The sequence below is a fragment of the Megalops cyprinoides genome, chromosome 2 (assembly GCF_013368585.1).
Source record: "Megalops cyprinoides isolate fMegCyp1 chromosome 2, fMegCyp1.pri, whole genome shotgun sequence".
In the NCBI taxonomy this organism is placed as follows: Eukaryota; Metazoa; Chordata; class Actinopteri; order Elopiformes; family Megalopidae; genus Megalops; species Megalops cyprinoides.
The window spans coordinates 27,627,236-27,651,429 of record NC_050584.1 but is presented as its reverse complement, the minus strand read 5'-3'; the positions used below and the strand labels follow the sequence as shown (position 1 = coordinate 27,651,429).

General features: G+C 44.1%; 1 protein-coding gene across 3 annotated transcripts; it reads right to left on the bottom strand.

Annotated features, from left to right (window-relative positions):
• Positions 1 to 989: 989 nt before the first annotated feature.
• On the bottom strand, positions 990 to 21,250 carry cpne3 (copine III). 3 transcript variants are annotated; one of them, XM_036520906.1, is made up of 17 exons: positions 21,128 to 21,250; positions 19,803 to 19,952; positions 18,865 to 19,044; positions 16,707 to 16,781; positions 14,818 to 14,889; positions 14,386 to 14,466; positions 13,265 to 13,354; positions 9,973 to 10,071; positions 8,531 to 8,617; positions 8,027 to 8,086; positions 7,204 to 7,337; positions 6,637 to 6,691; positions 6,311 to 6,362; positions 5,349 to 5,482; positions 4,667 to 4,903; positions 2,951 to 3,065; positions 2,054 to 2,131 (listed from the first exon to the last, which is right to left on the bottom strand). In XM_036520906.1, exons 2-16 carry the CDS (start codon positions 19,932 to 19,934, stop codon positions 2,955 to 2,957), a joined length of 1,599 nt encoding a protein of 532 aa, XP_036376799.1. In that variant the 5' UTR covers positions 19,935 to 19,952; positions 21,128 to 21,250; the 3' UTR covers positions 2,054 to 2,131; positions 2,951 to 2,954. The 3 variants fall into 3 exon arrangements, with proteins under 3 accessions (XP_036376798.1, XP_036376799.1, XP_036376800.1); XM_036520907.1 differs by having other exon boundaries at positions 2,057 to 2,131; positions 2,931 to 3,065; XM_036520905.1 differs by lacking the exon at positions 2,951 to 3,065 and having other exon boundaries at positions 990 to 2,131.
• Positions 21,251 to 24,194: the final 2,944 nt, after the last annotated feature.

Sequence of the window (24,194 nt, the reverse complement as noted above, 5' to 3'; positions counted from 1 at the left end):
GCTCATAACAGTTACACAGAAACTCCCAGCCCTGATCAAGGGTCAGCCAACCCTTATGTCAAACCAGACCCCAACAACTTTGTGCAAAAAGCTCAAACTGTGTGTGGGGTACATTCTGTCTACACTCCCTATACTGTGCTGACGAGTTCTTTCAGTGTAAGGGATAAGCCCATGGAAACACTTAGGGTTTGTCTGACTACTTCCACATGAAATCATACGAAGACCAGGTAACCTTTACCCGATTTCACTTTCCATAACCAGTACTTTCTCTTTTGAGGTCTTCAGTGTTTATGATGAATATGATTGCCAAATGCACCTCAGATTACCAGGAAAATGGGGTTCACTCTGGGAGTAGAAGTATCCCTAAACCTCAGAGAATATCTGGGAAATGGGGTTCACTCTGGGAGTAGAAGTATCCCTAAACCTCAGAGAGTATCTGGGAAATGGGGTTCACTCTGGGAGTAGAAGTATCCCTAAACCTCAGAGAATATCTGGGAAATGGGGTTCACTCTGGGAGTAGAAGTATCCCTAAACCTCAGAGAGTATCTGGGAAATGGGGTTCACTCTGGGAGTAGAAGTATCCCTAAACCTCAGAGAGTATCTGGGAAATGGGGTTCACTCTGGGAGTAGAAGTATCCCTAAACCTCAGAGAATATCTGGGAAATGGGGTTCACTCTGGGAGTAGAAGTATCCCTAAACCTCAGAGAGTATCTGGGAAATGGGGTTCACTCTGGGAGTAAATGCTTTCTGCATGCTGTCATTAATGAATAAAAGGTGCCTCTGTGTTCAGGAAAGTGCATAAAAATGGCATATATATATATATATATATATAAAATCTACATACATAGCTACATCTACTGTAAAGAATAGCACTGAAATAAAAATGGCACTAACATGTCAAATAAGCAAAGTTTGTAAAAGCACAACCCTAACAGATAACTGCAGGAATTGAAATATTTTTTTAGGTAATACTAGAAGATTTTGAGGATTTTAAGCACAAGATGCAGACAATGATGTTGGAAGAAACAGCCCATTAAAATCTGCTCACATATTTCCAGTTAACAACAATAATTTGTTACTAGCAAAAATAACACAACACAGATAAAACCTAGACTTTGTTGTCTTTTCTATGTTTTATACAGATATACCAAATAGCAGGTCAGTTGTGTATAGGGCTCCTGTAATGGAGGAGGAAGTGTCTGTAATAATTTACCCATGATTTTGTATGTAAGCTCAACTATGCAGGGATTGGTCCACAATGGTGACAGTAAAGCAGAAATTCACCAATCACTACACCCGGCTGCTTCTCTAAGGATTGGATAATCTGAACCACCCAATGATCTGAGCTAAGGGAGTGGGGCTGGATTTAGCAATATGGTGAGGTCAGATCATTGATTATCACTGTAGTGATCAGTATCGGTCACGGCTGTTCCAGTCACAGGTGTCTGGAGTCCAGCCCGTTTTAACAGTCACCTGTCAATGCCCAAGCCCACTCACACCTGGGGATACCAGGTGAGTTGACCTCGTATCCAAACAGCAGTGCCTTTTCAACAGCTGTGAGCAAAGTGAAGTGAAGCAACAGATACAGCTGCAGGTATGCACCTGTCCTTCCCTCACCTGGTGCCAGGTTTGGAAGTGAAGACAGGAGGGGGCACTTTGCTGGTTCCATAGTGATGGTTGCTGGAGTAAAGCACTTCATTTCAGGATAAATTGGTGGGAGTGGAGAGCTCAGCTCTGTTAAGGCTGGTCTACAGTGCTGGAGTGGGGTACACGATATCAGAACAGGGTGTGGGATAAATGCTACCTAATCACTGCAAAATCAGATGGAGGGGGTGGTGGGAATGGGGGAGGCACTTTATTTTGCGAGGGCCGATCATTCAGCTCTGTTAAAGCTGACCGATTTAGGGATGGCAAGTGGAGAGGGTAATTTCTCTAAGTACTGTAAAATGTGTTGGGTGGAAGGGAGGAGGCCCTTTCTTTTGTAAGGGGGGGCTCAGCTCTGTTGAGGCTGCTCTGTAGAGGCTGTCTTGGTGGGGTTGTTGGGCGGGCTCAGTTTGCACATGTTGAAATAGGTCACCACCTGACCCGGGATTTCAGCCAACACGGACTGGGCCAGTGCCTCCTTGGGAGCCTGTGTGGGGAGGAGGAAGGAGAGAAGACCATTTGAGCAGGAGAAACAGGGGACCAGTCACCTAACAGCAATGGCTCATGGGTATTAGGAAGAGTTAACACGTACACCCAAAGAACAGGAAGTGTAACCACAGATATAGAGGAGCTACAGTGGTTCTGCTCTCTAAAAGCAAAAGTTACTACCAAGACCAGCTGTGCCACACTGGATGGGGTCAAATCACTATCTTTGTTCAAGTTCAAACGTAACCCTTTGTTAAGGATGGATTCTAGAACACTAGGTCACTATGACCTGTGTATGAGCATCACCATTCACTGGCCTTATCTCCAATCTGATTGGACAGTTAAAGATGGTATCTGTGCTCACAACTGTCAGCACTACATCGTTGACAGTTCAACGACAGTTCTGCTGGAACTTCTGACCAATCTACTCATCCTATATCTATGCCCAGAATATTCAGCATTCCATCATTGACCCCATCCAACGACAGTCACTGGGCGTCAGAGAAACAAACAAGGCTGCAGCAGACAGAGGCGAAGCCAACAGGAAACGCTCCATCAACACTTCCTGATGTCTCCGACAAATGGTCGCGCGTTCCCAACAGTTGCACTTCTGCCCAGTTTTAAGCAAGCACTGTGAAGGATGAAGGTCACTCCTGCTCTTAGGGTTTTAACGATGTGTCCATGTCACAATACTACAGAGACCACATTGTGCATTATAAGTCAGGCATGTAGTCAGACAGACACAACAGCCATGCCATCAACATGCAATCAGCGAATAGCTTAGCAGATGGAGGAATAACCATAAAGCCTTTTCCCCTACACGTCTACTCAGCGCTGGGCTCGTGTGGTGGCTGGAGTTTGTATAGATTGAAGTAGGAGACCACTTGCTGAGGCAGCTCGGCCAGTACGCATTGGGCTAGAGCTTCTTTCGGAGCCTGAAATGAGACGGACAGACAGCAGAGGTAACTGCACAGCTCCCTCTAGGGGAGAGAGGGAGGAGTTCAAGGCAGAAATGTTCAGCTTGGGGGCACACTGTCAATAACTGTCAGTTCCTACAGTCAGGGTGAAGCTGTAAGCATGCAGACTGCAGGAGTAAAAGCCTCGATAATCTTCAATAACCTTCACAGTGAGAAAGACATCTCTCACTGCAGACTATGGAAACAGAAGCCTCCTGCTTCAGTTGTGGATCATATTTGTACCCCCTTTTGAACATGGTTTCATTCTCAAAAGTGTATTACAGTTACCATGACAACTAATCAACCTCAGCTTTCCTAGCAGGACTCTGTTAAACCTGTCTGACTGACCAATGCACAGAGCAATGATCACATCCAACATCTAGGGCCTATATTTGGAGTGATAAGCACAGATGCACCAAACTAGCACCAGGTAGCACCAGCAACTACAGCTAGCACCAGCACCTTAGACATGTGAACACGGAATCACAATGAAACAGATGAATCTGGTTCAGTCCACACTGAAAAAAGGTATGCTTGAGTATCCATGATATTCATAATCTAACCTTGTTAGCCACAGGTGACACGCAAACCTGATCCATGTGTTCCATGTGAGCTGCTCGCTGCATGCCATTGTTTCTGAGTGAGTAAAAGCAAGACCATTTAAAGTATGACATAATGAGAAGACGTAAAGCTCCCAAGTGGCTCAGTAGCCAAGATGTTCGATCTGAACACAAGCTGAGCCTGGGTTCGATCCCGGCTGTGTCATCAGGCAACGGTGTACAGGAGCCCATAGCTGCGGAATAAAATTGGCTTTGTTCTGCCAGGGATAGGGGTGGGAAGGTTGGCCAGAGTATGTCCATCTCATCGCTAACCAGTGTCCTCTGCTGGTCACTCGAGCAACCACAGCCTGCCTGTGTAACACCGCGCTCATCCTCTGCACTCTGGGGACGGCCGTGTGAGAAGCAGCAGCGAATGACATCATGCGTGTCAGAAGAGAGCACGGTTTGTCTGCGCTCTCCTGGGTACAGTAATGAGCAGCAGGCAAATGACATAATTAGGCATTCCAATTTGAAGGGGAAAGACAAAAAAAGACATTACATTATTAGCGTTTAGCAGACGCTGTTATCCAGAGTAACTTAGATTGGTCACAGTTTTTTCATGTTATCCATTTATTCAGCTGGACATTTACTGAGGCATCTGTGGGCAAGTACCTTGTCCAAGGGTACCGCACCAGTGCCCCAGTGGGGTATCAAACCAGTAACCTTCCGATTATGAGCCCTGCTCCTTACCACTGTGCTACACTGGGGCACATTCCATTTTTTTTTTAAATAAGTGCTGAAGACATTCCGAAAACAGAATCTGATATTCCGTTAGGCTGAGGCCACATGCAAACATGATCCAGGTGAGTCAACCCAAGAGCATCAGAGCAAGCAGAGCCAAAGGCCAAAGGCGCCGGAGGAGACGTGGCCAAAGCTCAGAGGATTAGCCAAGAGCAGCCCAAAGCATCAGCCATCAGCAGTACTCCCCCCCCCCCCCACCCCTCACACCCCTCACACCCCTCACGGAGCAGCACCACTCACATTCTGGAACTTGCGGTACGGCACAAACTGCACGATGTCGCGCACAGCGACCTCGCCCATTTGCGACCGCAGCCGCCCATCATCTCCGTCCAGTATCTCCATGGCACCGAAGTCGGCCCCGCCCACCCCGACAATGATGATGGACATGGGCAGCTTGGAGGCGTTGACGATGGCAGCGCACGTCTGGTCCATGTCTGTGATCACGCCGTCAGTGATGATGAGGAGGACGAAGTATTGCTGCGCCAGGAGGAAGAGGAGAAAAAACAAAGGCACGCATCACTGGCCTGCACACTCGCCCTCTCTCAGTGAAACACTCTCTATGCAACTCCTACTATGAGCCATGCTTTAGAGAAACACCACCGGCAACCTGACTCAATACCGGATAGACATGGGTTTGAAACCCAGGCAGAGCAGTGCAGCCTTGTAATCTTAAGCAAAGCCTTTGAACTGAATTTCTCCTGAAGAAAAGCAAACAGTACGCAAGTTGTAAAATGTAAGAAAAGGAGGGCTGAGGGGGCTTTGTGTGGGAACAGCAGGGAACTGTGTTTGTGAGGGTCACAGACAGACAATTCGTAGGTGGAACTCTGCTCTAGCCTTGTAAAGACACGTACTGAACTTGGAATTGCCTGCTGTGTAGGTATATGACCACAAGTTGGCGGTATGGCCGGTAAAGTGCACTCACAGAAGCAGTTTTCTGCTGTGTTGCCTCGGCTCCAAAGCGGGCCACGTGGTTGATGATGGGGGAGAAGTTAGTGGGCCCGTACAGCTTGACCTGGGGCAGGCACATTCTGTAGGCCTCCACCACGCCCTCGATGCCTGAGGGTGGAGAAAGAGTTTAAGACATACATGCAATTTAACATGTGTTCATACATGTTTATTTCACTCTGCTTTGGCAACACTGTTTAATGTGTCCTGCCAATAAACTGACTGGAGAGAGAGAGTTAGAGATCGAGGGAATTAGAGGGCGGAGTACAGAGAGTAAGAGAGAGGAAAGAAGACAGGGAGGGGACAGAGAATGAAGGAAGGAAGGAAAGAAAGACAAAGGTAGGGAGAGAGACTGTTCAAGCCAATGAATCGAGTAAACAACACTGCTACAAAGCAAGTGTTTCTTTCCAAATACCTCATGTCAGAGGGCGGGATATACCTCGTCACAGACAGAAAAGGAGAATGTGACTTGATTTAAGTGACACACAAAATCATCAAACAAGTCACAAGCAGACACATTTGAGTCCCTAAAGCAGCGGTTCCCAAACGTCTCCTGGAGGACCCCTTGTCCTGCCTATTTTAGATCTCTCCCTGCTCCAACACAGCTGATTCAAATGATCAACTCTTTATGAACTCCTGAAGCTGCTTACTAACAAACTGATCATTTAAATCAGCTGTGTTGGAGCAAGGAGAGATCTAAAACATGCAGGACAAGGGGTCCTCCAGGAGAGGTTTGGGAAACGCTGCCCTAAAGCACAGAAGGAGTCAGAACCCTGTCCAGATCTATGACTCGAGTCAGCAACTCCATTACAAAGCAAGTGTGTCTCTCCAAGTAATTGACATTAAGAAGGAGGGATGTTATGAGTGGGAGGAAATGAACCAGATGCGATTGTACTGACAGGTTAGGAGTTAACCATAGAGACCACAATAGTGCCATACCTGCACAATATGGATTTGAGGGGTTGAAGTTAAGTGGGAACTCATGGGACACCTGCAGAACAAAAATCACAGGTTAGGAGGCTGGGAGGACCCTGCCGTTTACCTTTGAGACAAGCCTTACCTGCCTTCCACAGCAGGGGGCCATTTTTTAAATGAATCTTAAAATCAATCAACAAGCAAATCTTGCACGATACTTCTTGCATTACTCACAATGGTAAAATTAGGAGTTAAAAAAAGTCACATCCTGTTAAAATCAATGGTGTTTTGCATATCACCACTAGGCTCTTATCCAGAAATGCTCTCAGCATCTTAAAGTCTCTCTTTACCTGCCAGGTAGGGGGGACCTGGGCTCCAAATCCAAACGCAGGGAACATTTTATCACTGGGGGGAGAGAAGAATGGGGACAAGTCAAATATTACTGTGAACACTGACCTCAATCCAAACAAATATGTACGTTCTAACATACAAAAAGACAGGTTATTGCCACAGGGAACCCGCCTAAATCAAACAGAGAGTTAACAGGCACCTCCACATTTTATAAACAGAGGAAAAGCTCAATGTGACCTGTTAGTCTGATGGCTGATGTCTCGCTCATACCACACATGACGTGAGCTGAGCTCCCAAAATGGCCACTGAAGACCCAAAGAGCAGAAACAGCTCTAGGGTAAATATTCATTAATCAGATTACGAAGCAAGGCTACATGGATCAGGGATTACCTTCCTCTACTCAGCAATACAACAGCGCTGAATGTCAGGCTCTTTTACAGTGTATTAAAAGTGTACCTGCCGTAGTCCTGTATTACCTGTACGGTATGCTAACATGAGGAGAGGATAGTACCTGTCATTGTCCGCCATCACCTCTACTGTATGTTCAAAATAGGAGGGGACAGTACCTGTCGTAGTCCTGTATCACCTGCCCCACAGACCAGATGGCGGACAGATACTCATTGACCCCGTTAGGGCTGATATAGTGCAGAGAATCGGGGGACTGGGGGTTCCCGTTTGACCCAGTGAAGTCCACCCCAACCTGCACGCATGGGGGGGGAGAGAAAGAAACCACAGAGACAGTGTGAGGAAAAGTTGTATGCAGCCAACGCTGTTTCTTTTCTGCTGTTGCATAAAATACCAGGATGTGTCACATCAAGGTTCGTCAACACATACAAGCGATAATTATCTTTCCACATATGACCTCAATGTGAGGGAAAAACACAATGTTCAACCCTTTACATGTTTGTTTGAGAGTAGTGCTCTTACACTGAATTGCCTGTGTGAAATGAACTGGAATGATGCTAAAGACTCCTCTCAGACACAATCCCTGTCTGTGCTTGTCCTTCAGTGGCGGAATGAACTCCTCATGGGGGTCAGGACAGTGGAATCACTGGCAATCTTCTGACACGGACTGAAGACCCACCTCTTCAGACTGCACGCCGGTTCTGCTTCCCCCCAGCACCTGCTACTTGTTGTACTTGCTATTTATTTTACGTGCAGTATAGAGGTGTGATTTCGATTCTTTGATCTAGTGAGTGATGTATGGTAGTATACTTGGCTTCCCTCATTTAGTCAGGTTGTACAAGTTAACTTGTGGTGGGGCTTGAATAGTGTTGAATAGTAGTGAATAGTGCTCATTCAACTTAAGTGGATATACTTCAGTTCTTTTGAGCTGGACGTCACGCTAGATAAGAGCATCTGCTAAATGAATGTAATGTAATGACTCACAGTGAAGTTGATCTGGCAGCCCCCCATTATGTAGTCCAAGAAGGAGTACTCCTTCACCACCTGTGGGGAGGAAAAAATGTCAGAGAGCAGCAACATCTCTCTCTCTCTCTCTCTCTCTCTCACTCACTCACTCACTCACACACACACACACACACACACACACACACACACACACACACACACACACACACACGTGCACAACCCTGTCTTCAGCCAGCACCTGCTTCCAGATTCAGAGCAGACAGTAACTATAAGCATGAGGCTGCACTCTACCCTTCTACTGAAGCACAAGGAGAATCAAACTGAGTTTGCCTTTTTTCAGTGAGGATAAACCAACCAGACCAGAGTTTGCCTTTACTCAGTGAGGATAAGCCAATCAGATTGGAGTTTGCATTCACTAAAACAATCAGAAGACAATTTACCTTTACTCAATGAAAATAAACCAATGCCTTTCTGAGCCAGCTGCTGGGTGAATGAGTGATCTGACAGTGGGTGCGGTGTTACCTGGCAAAACTTCACGCTGACCACGCCTGAGTTCTTGTAGTTCTTCTTCTTCTGTTTCTTCTTAATGTTCACACAGTCAAACTCTGCCTACAAGGTGTGGGGGTAAAAGGGGGACTGGTTTGTTACTGTGAAGGTATGCTCTGCACTGGGAAAGACCACCCTAAACACATCTCAGTACAGCCTGAGACACAAAATATGCAGGGTCACTTCTTATGCTGATTGTGCTCTACATGATGTAACTATACCTCACAGTCTAACTGATGGTTGATAACTGATGCCTGTTACACTGCCTAAATGAGCACTGTGGAAGCAACGTACATAATGATAAACACGATAGACAGCAGCCCACAGGACCAAAGAAACTCACAGGAGCTTGAACACCACAAACATAAAAAATACACAGCAGTCATAACTAGGGTTGGGTATCGTCTGGGTTTTTTCCCATACTGGTGCTGAAGTGCTACTTTTAAAACTGTACCGGTGCCTGAACCGATACTTAAAAAAAAGCACAAAATGATGGTCGACGACATTAAAGAATTTATTGCTAAGGCAAATTTGAACTTGAAATTGAACAATATATTAACTGTTAACAGTTTAACCCTCTCGCACGCAACTTATTTTTATGCTACGTAGTGCGTGTTACGTTACATGGTTTGTTATGTTTTCATTAGCATTATTAAGCTTCTCATAGTTTTCAGTTAGCATTTGCTATTTTTTTTACTGTTAAATTGCTGTTTCCTCAAAGCTAAAATTAGCTAGATTTTTTCCAATCTAGTGCTCTAATCGCACCGGTTTTAGCATACGCACTAAACGGCAAATCACACCGATGTGACCGTACACGTGAAAGGGTTAAAGTATACTTAATATATAATATAATAATATTAATATTATTAATAATAATATTAATATACAAATATAAATAAATACAAAACACTTAACAAATTTACATAACAAATTCACACAATAAATAAAACCTAACCCAACTACAATAATTTAACACTAAATAACAGTTATAGTACTGTAACATCCGTTTCGGAGCAACAGAGGGCAAATATTTCAATTGACAGCTGACTCAGGCATTTCCGAAATGAGGGACCGAATCAGGGACCAAATTCTGCGTTGCGATTCGATCCAATAGATGCCGGTCGCATAGGAACCAGTGCCATATTGGCAGTGGGTTTCGGTACCCAACCCTAGTCAGGACACAGAAACAAAACCCGCAGTAACAAAACCAAAGTGACTAATGCAAAATGCACAGACTGACTACCGTACAGCAACTTACTCACAGTGGCTAAATGCACTGGCTAACTCTACAAACTGGCCGAAACACAGCAGCTAACAGACTCAGGGTAACATGTAGCAGCTAACACATACCGACTAACATGTAGCAGCTAACACACAGGCTAACACACTGATGTGTAGCAAGCTTCTCTGGGACTCACCGGAGCACTGCGTGAGGCTTGCTGAAGACGCTCCATATTGGTCTCAAAGATCCCAATGAGGTCATGTGACCCATCACTGTCATAGTCATAACACTCCACCTGCAGGACAAAACAGGAACAACATGCATAGACCATTTAAAGAGGAGCTGAGGGTGTTCTCTGAAAAAATGATCAATACCTTCCCTTCAGTGCATGTACCACAACTCACTATCTATGCAGTGTTTTAAAACTCTAAGATCTATATAAGAAGGATTACAAATGTCTGGATTAAATCTACACCCAGGGATAGTGTTTGTTTGGACAAACTAAGTGGATGGCCTTTACAAGCACTGATCATTATGACACGGATCATTAACTGTTGTGAGACTGAGGCTTCATGAAGCATATAATGGGTGGAGCTACCATACACTGTCAATCACTGAGCAGTACGTACCAATTAAAAGACAGTGCTCTCCATGGTAAAACCATCTGATTGGTTCGAATAAGTGAATCATTGATAGCATTTGACAGCTCTACCCAGTTCTGGATCCAAGAAGCATCATGGCCCTATCACTGAAGATAAAGGATTACAAGACCAACCAAAAGCTTCCCTAGAGTTTCCTTTGCCTCAGAGAACTCTTTTTCAGGATCGTAAGAGAAAATACAAAGAGATTACAGGTAGCCAGTACAGGTAGGGGACACATTCCATAAAAACAAGAATTCACAATGTAAATCGGACAAACGTTTTCTGTAGACTTGTGGATGCATTCAGACAGGCTAGACTAAATGAAGAATCACTTAATTATACGAAACTTGCTTAACAGGTGAACAAAATGAAGAAAGAAAGACAGTGAAATAACCATGGGGTGAGTACTGCCAACCGGCCCAACAGTAACCGGAAAAAAAGGCAGGGCTGCGTGGACTACTTGCTCTTTCTTAAACTACACAGCCCCGGGAGCAAAGACTGAAATCCTAATTTGACTAACTCGAGTTACTAACTAACCTGAACCTCAGCTGAACCTTCCACTTACGACACAGACAATGTTTCTGGCGAGACATAAATCTGTAAAATATTTACAGGCAACTTACAATTTGCCAAGACACAACTTATAGTGAAATGTATAATATATATTTGTTAATATTATATCAAAGGGAACATTATATCAAAGGGAAGCCACTGGAACCCATGTAAAGTGATGGCTGTAATGAGCGTTACCAGGGGAGATCTCCATTGGAAATAGTCTGTAACAATATAAATCACACCTGGCAACACATGAGTCTGTTAAAGGAGTCAGAGCTGTTAGAGCTGTTAGCATTACTATAGCAGCATCTCAACATGCAACTGTGGTAGCAAGTGAAGAGACCAGGTGAAGGTTAAAGCTTGATGAGAAATAATTTGTGTAGTAATCACTGCTTATTAACCGTCATCATCTTTCCTTTCTCAACAACACGGCAAGGCAGGACCTAGGAAACACCATGGGCTGAGACAAGATGACTGAAAACTTGAAACAAACACGCTCTCGCTCTCTTTCTCTCTCTCACACACACACACACACACAGAATGAGAAAGCACAGACAACACAGCAAATCTCCTACTGTATATTGGTGCAGATAAGTACACACAGCACAAATGTGTCACAGAGGAATGATCTGAAAACACAAATGCACAGCAAAGGATGATGGGAGAAGTGAGTCCATCATTCCACCATCTTAGACGCCACACCAGCCCTGGATATCACCCTCTGCACGACCTCACGTGCTGCCCACGTCCGGCCTGTGGCGGCCATCTCTGATTGACTCTCTCTTTGATAGACACCTGGGCTCTGAGGTCTATGGTGCTGTGTGATAACAACACTAGACATCATAACCAGTTCTGCCTGTTTCAAACCAAATCAGGGAGTGACTCAAAGAGGTGTGGTTCTGGCTCAGAAAGGAGTGTCACAGTCTCAAGTGTAACATTTTATAGCAGTCATAGTCATAGCAGTCAGTCTGCTACACTGTTTATTGTGTCTTACACTGTAAGCCCCTCACTTCAGCTGGAGGTGAATCACTGGGGCCAGCAGCTGGCTGAAAACAATCTAAAGATGGTTTTGTCTATTTTTCCCCACAATCCCCCTCTCTGGAGGGCATGTGGTGGAGACACACGCTGCAGGGCACACTGGAACTCACGTAACATTCTCTGAGGGCCACCACTTCCTTGTGCGCCTGTGTGGGCTTTTGCCACTCAAAGCTGGAAATTCAACCGCCAACGTCAACCCCATGCCCTGTACAGCACGGCATCAGCACTCATACCTGCTGCCACAGTCAACAGGCTGGAGAGTGTGAACACATCAGCACAACACCTACATCACTTACAGTACACAGACACACTTAGGCTCAGGAGGACACAGTTAACAATTAATTACTACCATTAGCATGCACAGAGAATGTTCATTATTATTTGTTATGTTATTATGTGAAAGAAATGACCATTTGTGGTCACTAAAGCATTCCACAGCATTTAATAAAACACATACAACTTTAGCATTTATGCTCTTCAGCATGCTACATCATTAAGGCATGTACACATATATCTTGTACCAAAACATTCACCATAACCACTCTGCAAAGGAAGTGGGACCCCTCACTGTTATTTCTGGGGGAGGGGGTAGAGTACACCAATGTACACATCTATCAAAGAAAACAAACTATACTCCTGCAGGCCTCCTTTATAGATTAAGCAGCTAAAACAACCAGTTTCAGCAGGAAGTGGGACAATTGGTTCTATTTCTGGGGATGGAAGGGGTGTGCACCAATTATACTAAGTACAGTAAACACATGCACAGCACAAACCATACTCTCACAGACTTCCTAATGGATTAGCCAATAAAACAGAGGTATTTAACTTAAAACTCTAACAAGGAGTGCCTTGATCTTTTGGAATGATTCTGCTTCCATTTATTGTTCATGAATTGTCACTTATTATTACTGCTATGTATTCATTTAGCAAATCATTGTCTCTTACACAGAGAATCATATAGAGTTGTCACAGGAAGACACATGTAAGGCGTATTGTTACAGTTGTGCAAAGGGTATTTTCATTGAGCTTCGCTGTTTTGCAAGAATGTGATCCAATTGGACATACAGAGGAGGCTAGTGTATGTACTCTGCTAGCCCTCCCCTAAACTAAGAGGTGAGGGCTGGAGGGAGGTGCTACGTATTTAAAGCCTGGGAGACCCCATGGAGCAGGAGTTTCCCTCAGATCATGGCCGGGTAGGCTGTGTGTGTGTGTCTGTGAGTGTGCGTTGTGAGTGTGCATGTGTGGGGGACCCACCTTGATGGGCTTCTGCATGTCCCCCCCACACAGAGACTGCAGGGGGATTCGGAATGGCCTCCAGGAGGGGTTCAGGTTGTTTTTGACCACCTGCACAAGAGGAGACACAGAGATGGAGCATTATACAGAAAGCAGCTCTATTCAGCAGCCATAGACCTTGCTGGAGACTCAGCCCAACTGACATGGTTAAATTAGAGTGCCCAGATCATGTGCTGTAGGGAGCAAGCACTGCAGATAAGGAACTATACTCATAACCAGATGGTTGTGGGGTCAAATCCCAGGTGGAGCTCTGCCAAAGTCTCATACAGGTACAGCCAGCAAAGATCCAGCCCTACAGAGATCTGATGTGTAAAAATGTAAGCTGTGCAAGCCACCCCAGATAAAGATCTCAGTAAACACAGAGTTGAGTGCAACTGACTGTCCTCTGAAATGTATGTGACCTAAAAAAGAAATTTGTTTCACCCTTGAAGAAAAATATTCTGCATGCTGGATATAAACCAGTCATGCGGATGTTTCCCCTAATTTTCACCGCTGTCTGTGAATGATCCTATGAGTCAACAGAAATCGACACTCAATAAAGCAATGGCCCAATAAGCTGTCATGCAATGTTCCTGATTACAACAGTGAACCACAGTTTAACCGTTGTGTACACAACCCCCCTGATTGACTCACATGAAAAAAGGAAACAGTAAAAGTCATTTAATTTAGAGGAACTTGCTAAAGCTCTCGGGCCAAGAATGTTTCCATCCTTCCACCACATACTATCCATTTTCCACAATAAATCTCAGAGCAGGATGAGAGGTCAAAGTTCAGTTCTGTGTTTTTATATATATACATATAGTTTATTTTTTTTGGGAACGCATTGCACATTTGTTGTACGGGTGGATGGGTGCAGTACTGGTTCTGTTTGGGACAGTGTTTGGGGGGGTGCAGTACTGGTTCTGTCTGAGACAGTGTTGGGGGGGTGCAGTATTGGTTCTGTCTGGGACAGTGTTGAGGGGGTGCAGTACTGGTTCTGTTTGGGACAGTGTTGGGGGGGTGCAGTATTGGTTCTGTCTGAGACAGTGTTGGGGGGGTGCAGTATTGGTTCTGTTTGGGACAGTGTTGAGGGGGTACAGTACCTCTGTCCTGTGGGCGAGCTGCCATCCTGTCTCGGTCTGCCTGTAGAACTCCAGGTAGGGGTCCGACTTGCCAAAGAAATCCTGAAATGATGCAGTATTATGTTTGCTGTCACACTGAATTCAGATTAATTACTTGCTCACACAACCAACGCATTTGTTGTAGTTTTTAATGTAGTTTTTTTCCCCAGTGGCAGTGGATCATGTTCTTATGTAGGCCTTTAAGCAGAGAGGAAACACACTGCTACATGAGGAAGACATTACCTGTCCAAACATGTTTCCTCATCACAAAGTAAAGCCATTAAAGACATTTTATTTTTATCGGAATATGAATATAGTCGTACAGCTTATAGTTTGTGCTTGAGGGCACTCCATCCTGTTTCCCAATGTTTGCGTTATGTGCCATCACCTGCTTATAGAAGTCACCAGTCTTACCTTGTTGTCTAGCTTCCTGGCTTCCACCTCAAAATTCACCACCCTGTTGTCCTTTATTTCTTCAGCACAAATCTATAATAAAAGTGAAATCAAATGGCACTGAAAAAATATAATATAAAGTTCTACTTGATGTCCGAGTTTCCACTTAGCATTTGTTCCACACTTACTGGGACTGATAATCATGGGTAGATAATTTCAATCCAATCCAAAGCTGAAAATAACAACTTTGTACTTAGTCCTCTCCGGATGCAAATGAGCACAAATTACAATGCACAAACTGTCAGAACTAATGCTCAGAAAATCAAAATTTAAACAGCATACTGACGAGTGAGTAGTATCCATCACAGGCTTAATGTTAATAATTCTATGGCAGACAAATCATTGTTTTCTGTTCCTCACATTTAGGAAGCTAGACGCCAAACTTTTTCAACACAATGACTCAATGTGGTGCTATATACGCACCAAATGTTGTTCTGCAGAGTATTAAGAGATTGACTGTGCTGGACCTTAATCTAATTTAACTAAATTTAATAACTGATAAATGCCTGCTGAATGTTTGTACAATTATGTTAGAAAACAATGAACCAAGGAATGAGAATTACCTATTTGAAAATCCCTATGAGACAGGGAGTATAAACTACCAGTGCATCAGGCAAGGCATTTATAAGGAGCTGATGAGATAATTATGCTTAATTTCAGAGAGAACAAATTCACGAAGACACGCTAAAAAATGCAAAATGTTCAACGTTGTCTTACAGTATCACAAACACATATCTAATACTGCATGCCTGTCACAAAGAGTTTACAGCAGACTGAAATAAAGGGCATCAGATAAAGATCACTGTACAGTCAGGGGCTCAATCTAACCTAAATACCTGAGAGGAAACATTGTAGTGGTAAGGTGCAGGGCTTGTAGCCAAAAGGTTGACGGGGCACTGCTGCTCTAGACTTGAACATGGTGGTTGACCCACAACTGCATCAGTAAATATCCGGCTGTATAAATGGATAACATGTAACAACTGTAACATATGTACGTTGCTCTAAATAAGAGCGTCTGCTAAATGACAATAATGTAATGTAACATACTGAAACACTAAGGAGCATCCATGGATGACCCCTGGCCCTCATGTGCGGAACGATGCTTGAATATGCCCACGCCGGGAAGGGTTTTCTGCCGTTACCTCACTCTGCGAAACCTTTCTTCACCATAAATGCGCCACATGGATGGAGAATTACTTAAGATTACTTAAAGCAAGAACATATTCACAAACAGGTTGCCACACTGTGAAACCTCTCTTCACCATAAAGGTGCCAGACAAATAGAGAATGGGTTTGTTCACATTGTTACTGACAAACAGCTGCTTGACAGTTTGACTTTGAAATACCGCTGGCTGAGTGACGGGGTTCTGCATTCTACAAATACAGCATTACAATGCCTACAAAAGCTACACTTTTCACATGTTTGATCCCACTGGCCATCAGTCACAGTGACAATTTTACAGTCATTAAACAGAATCGGAAGAACAATATAAAATACAAGAAAAAATCTTCCAAGCTCCAACTTCTGCTCCTTGTTAGTTAACTGGGCATGCTGCCAAAGCTACACTTTTAAAGAGACAGCTTAAAGTGGAAGAGCAAGGCAACTCTCTTGAGGACCCTGACCAAAACACACTGTTCCTTCCAGGCATTCCTTCATAACTGATGAACAGACGCTGGACGGGGCTCTGCAGATTTTCTCTGTGTGTTAATGGCCACACGCAGAAGCCCTGTGTAATATTAGCGCTGCGGTGCACACTTCGCGCTACACTTTCAGAGGGAAACAGGAAGCTCACAGCCGGGGGTGAAAGTGGACCCAGCTGAGTGTGTCTCCAGCGCAGGGTGGTGCTCACCGTGATGGTCCCTTTTCCTGCGGGTTTCTTGTTCTTCAGAACCAGAGGTCGGGTCAGCTTCCTGCTGGATACGATCTGAAATGCAGAGTCCAGCCCAGGTCAGTTACCTATGTTGCAGAACTACCAGCCTCGTTAATGACAATGCAGAGAAGATTTAAAGTGTAAATGTGGAAAATCAACAAGCAGACATCCAGTCAATAAGCAAATGTTGTATTTTTCAATGCCTTGCAGTAAACCCAGTTCGGCAAATACTGGCATTGAAAGAAAACAATGTAATGTAATGTACATAAATATATATTAAAAAAAAAACATACAATAATGACACAACCTTACGTTCCTCGATCAAAGTTAAGGACACAGACAGGACAGAAGCCACAGTGTGCTTTATGCATCCTAATATTATTTCTACATTTTAAAGCTGAAGTGACTGCAATTAATGCATAAAATTAAAATGAGAACTCAGATCTCTCCCAGTCAGTCACTTCTCAGTGAAAGTGAAAGTATCCCAAGCATCCAAAATATAAGATGATCCTTTATGTAACCGGGGGATCCCAGCACTGGAGAAACACCGGCTAATGGAAAGTTGTGGTGTCGGGTTGCAGATGACACAGCCTCAGTAAAGACCCGTCTCAGTTTTCTGCAGGTGAGATCAGGGCAGTCCGTGGGTGTGGCTGATTTTCTACTGAGCCTTTGACAGAAGGGTGGGGCATCGTGAGCAGAACTGGTCTGTTGAACATTACCCATTTTATTGACAGTGCTCATCCTGCACAGGTTAAGACTATAGAGAGGAATGAGTACAGTCTTCATCTTTTTCCACAAACACGTCTATCATTATCCTGATGTATTAACCTCCAGAGCTTTGTGAGGCATGGCAAACATGTGCCAGCAGGTGCACGCTCCTGCACAGAATCCATGGTGAAAGATCAGAAAGATGGCAGCACAAAAAAAAAAAAAAAACAGGACGTTCACACTGGATATGGCCATAGGGTACATACATATAACAAACAAAAGGAATTAGACTTTGCATCACACAAAACTATTCATGTGTTCATAATAAAAAGGTAGGATATATCTATGGATTGATTTCATTGCCCCCATGAGACTGGCAGGAATATTGATAAGATTATTATTACACGATAGAGTACTTGTAAGAGTCGTCTTACTTAATTCAAATATCATGTAAGGTTTCAACCACCTGTATCAATTTGTCTGTGTAATGCACAATGGCATGATCAAAAAGAGGCATTAAAGTGAGGTGAAATGTACGAGGTAGGGCTGGGCGGTATAGCCATCGCAGTATATTATATAGCTATTTTTAGCGCAATAACAGCTATCCCCAGTATGCGTCATTAGGTTTCTTCCCGTAGTGTTTTCGCTTTAGTCATACCTGATGTGGGAGCACACCTCCAAAGTTCAGTGAAATGTTTCCGGGGCAGAAAAATATTGCTTGTATCTATATGTTGGTTAACTTACCTATTAGCTTTGAAAAACACATAGCATATGTTTTCACTCTTTATCTTTGTAGCCATGTGTTTCTATCTACCACATGGGAGCAACATAGTGCTGTTGCTGTGATATCAACATTGAATAGATATGAGCAGTGGTGGCAGGTGAGCTGGAAACAGGGTAAGCCTGAACACTACCTTTAAAACTATCATTACTTTCAACCTGTTCCCCTTTATCCTCCTTGATTAACAATAAAACAAATAATTCACAGAATAATCTACACCAATTAGAATAAATGATTATGCTCGTGAAACACCACAGATTGTCTGAAATTTGTTTGCTATTGTGAAAGCTACAGCATGAGATTGTTTAATCAACAAGGATGGCAATTTGAATAATTAAGTGGCAAGTAATCCCAAAGCTTTCTCTTGTATAATGTTTCACATTATAGCTTTCTTGTGTTACAAAATTCAAATTACAAAACGGAGCTAAATTTAGTTAAATCGATTTAAATCACTAAGAATAAACTTTTAGGTTAGGTTGAGTGCAATGAACAATAACGTTTCTCGACCTCACAAAAGCTGTGTTGTGTCATGAGCATTTAACGTAGTTTAAATAATTTCACCCTGCTGAAGAGGACACTGCCAGGCTGCAGATGTGGAAGACCAGGCCTGCCCCGTCTCTACCTGTGTAAAAAGCCGAGAGGTCTTACCTGACCCAGCGTGCACTCCAGCTCCCCCAGGAAGTCGTCATCGCTGAGGTCGATCGTTTTGTTGTCGATGTCATAAATCCCAAACTTCATCTTCTGCACCAACTCGAAGTAGTAGTCGACGACAAACTTCTTAGCAAACTTTGGACTCAGGCAGTTCTTAACTCTCTCTGTCCGGTCGATCTGCACAGAAAACTTGTTATGAAGTACTTCTGTTTGTCATCTAATGAAACTGTACAACTCTGGTGGTATGAGAGCAATTATGGATTATTATGAGCACAAGGCCTTATTCCTTGAATAATGTAAAGCTGGGAGAAAGGGCACAGCTGGACACAACTCTAACCTGCTTTGAAAAGGCCCCATCAGCTTGGGTCCTATTACAGACTGTTTTTTACCTCCTCCAGCATTCAGTTATTCAGACACACCGACTGAACAAGACAGTCAAGCACTGTTCTACCACATCACCAGTGTATTACCAGTACAAAGCCTCATTCCCTGAGCAATGTAAAAATCAGGGGGAAATGATTAATCGGATATGCCAAGCCTTTACTTACCTGCTTTGAAAAAGCCTGCTCCTATTCCAGACTGTTTGTTCACCCCTTCCAGCATTCAGTTTTTTCAGACATACTAAACAAAGCCTCTCACACACAACCCTGAAACTACATTCACCCTGTCACACACAAACATGGAACTGTATTTACCCTCTCATACACCAACCTGGTATTGCATTCACCCTCTCACACACAATCCTGAAATGACATTCACCCCGTCACACACAAACATGGATATGCATTCACTCCCTTGCACATGAACCTGGAACTAGATTCAACCTCTCACAACAAAAAGACTTGACCTACATTCACACTTTCACACACAAACCTCAACCTACATCCAGCCTCTCACACGCACAGTTCTGAATCCCACTCCACTCGGACACAGACCTCATACCACTGCGCCCCTGAGGTGTTCATAAGGAGGACACACAGGGGATCCGATTTGGAGCCCACATCCATGTCCAGCAGATTCTCGCAGGACATGGTCAGCTCCACCTTGGTCACACACTGCGCTGCCATTGCGGCTTTTCTGAAAGTCTGACAGACAAACAGGCCAATATGTCTTTTATATTTATGTAAATATTTTATATTTATGTTCACACACACACCTGTGCAATATACCTGTGCAATAAAGCACCAACATTACCAGCAAACACTTGTGAAGTAATGTAGAGTCAGCATAGGTATTCTATTAACAGCTCAGTGGTAGGTAACTAAAGTTCAATGACGACGTTCGAGCAATTCACATCGCTTTTACAGAAAACATTTGATCGCGATCTGCAACAGTAACTTACAGATACCTGCTGTGTTTAGGATAATAGTTAATACCTGGCCTCAACCACTAAGTTAACTCAGTATGTTCATACCTAGGTTACCAAGCTGAGGGCTGTGATCGGGAAAACTAGATGCAGGGTTGATGATACTCAATCTCCAAGCTCGGAAAAGACACGCTAGCTGGGAAATGTCTCACTTGTGAATTAGCTAATTTATAGCTAGGATGCGTCACCTAATTCACACAACAAATACTGCCCCGCCCCTTTCCTGACTTGTGATTCCACAGTACCATAGCTACCTAACTCCTCCCGCGGCAAATTAACTGCATTGAAATTGCAAAATGAACGGACATATAGTTAAAATGAACACGTTCTCTAAAATGCTACACTAGGCTATCTACCTACTTTACCACTGTAGCAACTCCAGGATAGATTATATAGCTATCTAGCTAGCTAGCTCAATGGCTAGTTAGCTAACGTTGGCAACTTGTGATACAAGGATCTACCGTTAAGTGGGTAGCTCAACTACTACTGGCTGTTCTCTTCTTGGCGTATTAAGTCCCATCCAACAACCAGCAATCCTTCATCATGTACTGCAGCTGAACACACCACCGGCTAATAAAGTCAGTTAGCTAAATTATATTGAAGGCATCACAAGATGGAAGCGAAACAACATGGCTATAAAGCTATGCAAGCTAAATCTTTCAATGAGCCATACTTGCTGGCCCACCACTGTGTGGTCCTTTTTTAACAAATACGGTCCGCCTGAATCATACAACGTTAGCATCATTTTCCCAAACAAGCAGGCAGGGCTAACGTTAACGCTACGAGCTACCGTTAGCTAATTAATTACAGGTTTTGTTCTTCTGCAACAGGATAGCTAGTCTCACCAGCTAAGCTTGAGAACGATTTGACAGGAACTAACAAGCATGAACTTACCTAGCTGTCTAAACAGGTCTTTGATATGAGACGGAAAAAGTCCAAATGAAACGAGGCGATCAGGAGCGTAGAGGAACGCAAACAACCCGAACCACTCCCCACGTTACGAAGCGTAGGCTACACTTTGCTACGTCTCCGCCTCCAGTCCCCAGCGCTCGGCCCACCCTCGCATGGTGGAAGCGTTCCAGGTGACGTCACGTGGAGCCCCAAGGGCGAGTTCCTGCTCTTAGAATGCAACGTGTGTGTGTGTGTGTGTGTGTGTGTGTGTGAGAGAGAGAGAGAGAGAGAGAGAGAGAGAGAGAGAGAGAGAGAGAGAGAGAGAGAGAGATCGACCCACTATGAAACTGTACTCTCAAATCCTACAGTTATGGCGCAGTCTAGGAGGGGCTGTACAGTACCTGACAACTGCAGGTGGAGCAGCAGCGCCCCAAAACTGGGGCCTACAGGGGTACTTTTACTGGAGAAAGAACCTTATTTTTAGACGTTGGTCACACGGCATAAGCTTAGTGAATGAATTGCTGGTGTGAGAGTTATGAAGGTTTTCCATTGCCTAGCGGTGGGGCAATGATGAATTCGCGGGCACACAGTGAACCAGTAAAGACTTGCGCTGCCAGTCTGTAACTTACCGTCAGCTCTGTATATTGTGCAAGTTATATATATGTCTATCGTTGTATTCAAATAGATTACACATTTACGCACGTTAAAAATGGAACACAAGCAGACACAGACAGGACCCCGTTTATTTGTTTGTGGTTAAATGGATAGCGTGCTAATCTGTGGATTTTGTCTCAGTGAACTCAATTAGATGAGGTATGTAGGCCTACCAAGCACCTCATCGAGGTGAGAAAAACAGGATCGCGTCTGTAAAGGAAGCGAAGGAATGAATGCCGATATAATTGTAGCGCCTAACCGCGGTGATTAAACCAGAACATAGCTTTCACACGCTTGGATGAAAGCCTGTACAAGGACAGACACATCCTGTCTGCTGTGGATGGAAATACTGGCCTAGCTCGGTCAACGAAGGCTTCCACTGCTGGGTGCTGGCAGATCCCGCTATACGGACACTCAGCGCACTTATCAGACCCTGAAGGAAGGTATCGTTTTAAGAGACTGCCCTGTGGCATTTCGTCGGCACCTGAGCACTTCCAGGACCAATTAACATAGACGACGTACGGGCTGGAGGGGACAGTATGTCAAACAGATGACAGTCTGGTCTTCGGAGCAGTGCGCAAGTAGCGTGAGAGCAGGCGACACAAAGTGAGACTTCAACAGCAGGGAATGACGCTAAAAGAGAAATATCAGTTTGCTGTGAAATTTCCGGGGTAAGTCATTAGAAGTTACACAGGCAGGCGCAGCCGTGATCCGAACAGAAATGAGAATAGATATAGAAGTCTAGAAGAACAGTGTCTTGCTCTTATATTTTTAATCATTACACACCTCAAGGACTTCGTTTTGGGTAGAAGTGGAAGACTACCGGCAGAGACTGTAACAGCCTCCTCAGACAGACGTGGTTTACGAAAACTCAGATTACCACATGGCCACCTCACACGCAAAAATGAGGGGCGGCGTTCATAACCAAAAGCTTAGTGGTTCGATTCTCCGCTGGGACACTGTTGGCTAAGAATGTCTGCCAAATGCCAGTAATGTAAATGTCAATCAATTATGTTAATGATCTTAATTCCTATAAAACTCAAAGGTATCGTGCTTCATAGCAAGAGAGTAGGCCTACCATTCAGGCTGGGTGGATTCTGTTTCTTGTAATGAACTCAGGCCCGGGTGTCAGTACTAACTAATATTATTTGCACTACACCAACTGTTAAAACCAGCAGTTAAAAGATAGAAGCCTAGTATAAGTTACCGTTCGTCTATCTTATTAGATGGTAAATGGTCCGACCTATATGTGAGTCCACTATTATTTATTTGTTTGATAGTTATGCAAACTAATATGACATTACGTTGCATTGCTCGTGACGTCAAATAGAAATCGTGTCAATGTGCTTGGAAGTGACAGGGCAAACGACACTGTATATTTAAACGTTTGGGTAAGAGTGAACTGGTTTAGAGTAGCCTATGCTACCTGCTTCACATATAGGCCTAGTGAACTGGTTTAGAGTAGCCTATGCTACCTGCTTCACATATAGGCCTACTCGGTACACTTTTGACGGCTTAATGAACGCTACACGTAACAAACCGATGTTATTAAATTTAACCTACCTGTAGTTGAGGCACTGGCTTGACAAGTAGTGTGCGGCCGCCGCATCTTGTAGCCTACAGTATGGGTCGGTAGGAGTCGCCAGAGTACACTCAATATACCGACCAACACAGAGACAATTTATGAAAACAGACATCATTATTGCGTATGTTCAATTAATTCAAGTCATACCCTATAGGCTACTACACATTTACATTTATTCATTTGGCAGACGCTTTTATCCAAAGCGACTTACATAGGTTACAGTTCTTTACAATGTTATCCATTTATACAGCTGGATATTTACTGAGGCAATTGTGGGTTAAGTACCTTGCCCAAGGGTACAGCAGCAGTGTACCAGCGAGGATTGAACCGGAAACCTTTCGGTTACGAGTCCTGCTCCTTAACCACTATGCTACACTGCCGACCATACCCAGGGAGATTACAGGCCCTTCCAATACCCAACGCTCTGGTCGCCGGGATACAAGAGTAGACTACACTGCCCGCACTGCGACACACTTAATGACAAAAAAGTCAAAACCATAGCCTACTACACCTCAAGATCAAACTGCATCACACAGCTTTGTTCGCACTGTCGTAGTAAAACCACCGGTAATATTTAGGATCTGGTACACTCCGCATGGAGAGCCCCATACACCGATCAGGACTAATTAATACAAAGAAATCACATCATCAGTACAGATTCCTCGGTTAACGGACCACGAAACCCTATCGCCGGCTCTAGAAATGTCACTGAGTCGGGCCGCTCGAACGGGGCGACGGGGCACCGAACTGGGCGAGTGTGGGAACAAGCTCTGGTCCAGCAGAATTAAAAACGCAATACAAGCAGCAACCCTACTCTCAGAAACCTCTGTA

What these genes read in the sequence shown, in the direction of transcription:
- cpne3 (XM_036520905.1), bottom strand. Translation starts at nt 19,934, where the DNA reads ATGGCAGCGCAGTGTGTGACCAAGGTGGAGCTGACCATGTCCTGCGAG. An exon ending in AAGCCTCACGCAGTGCTCCG is followed by an intron (nt 8,618 to 9,972) that starts GTGAGTCCCAGA and finishes CACACCTTGTAG; the next exon opens with GCAGAGTTTGACTGTGTGAA. An exon ending in TCAGCGTGAAGTTTTGCCAG is followed by an intron (nt 8,087 to 8,530) that starts GTAACACCGCAC and finishes TCCTCCCCACAG; the next exon opens with GTGGTGAAGGAGTACTCCTT.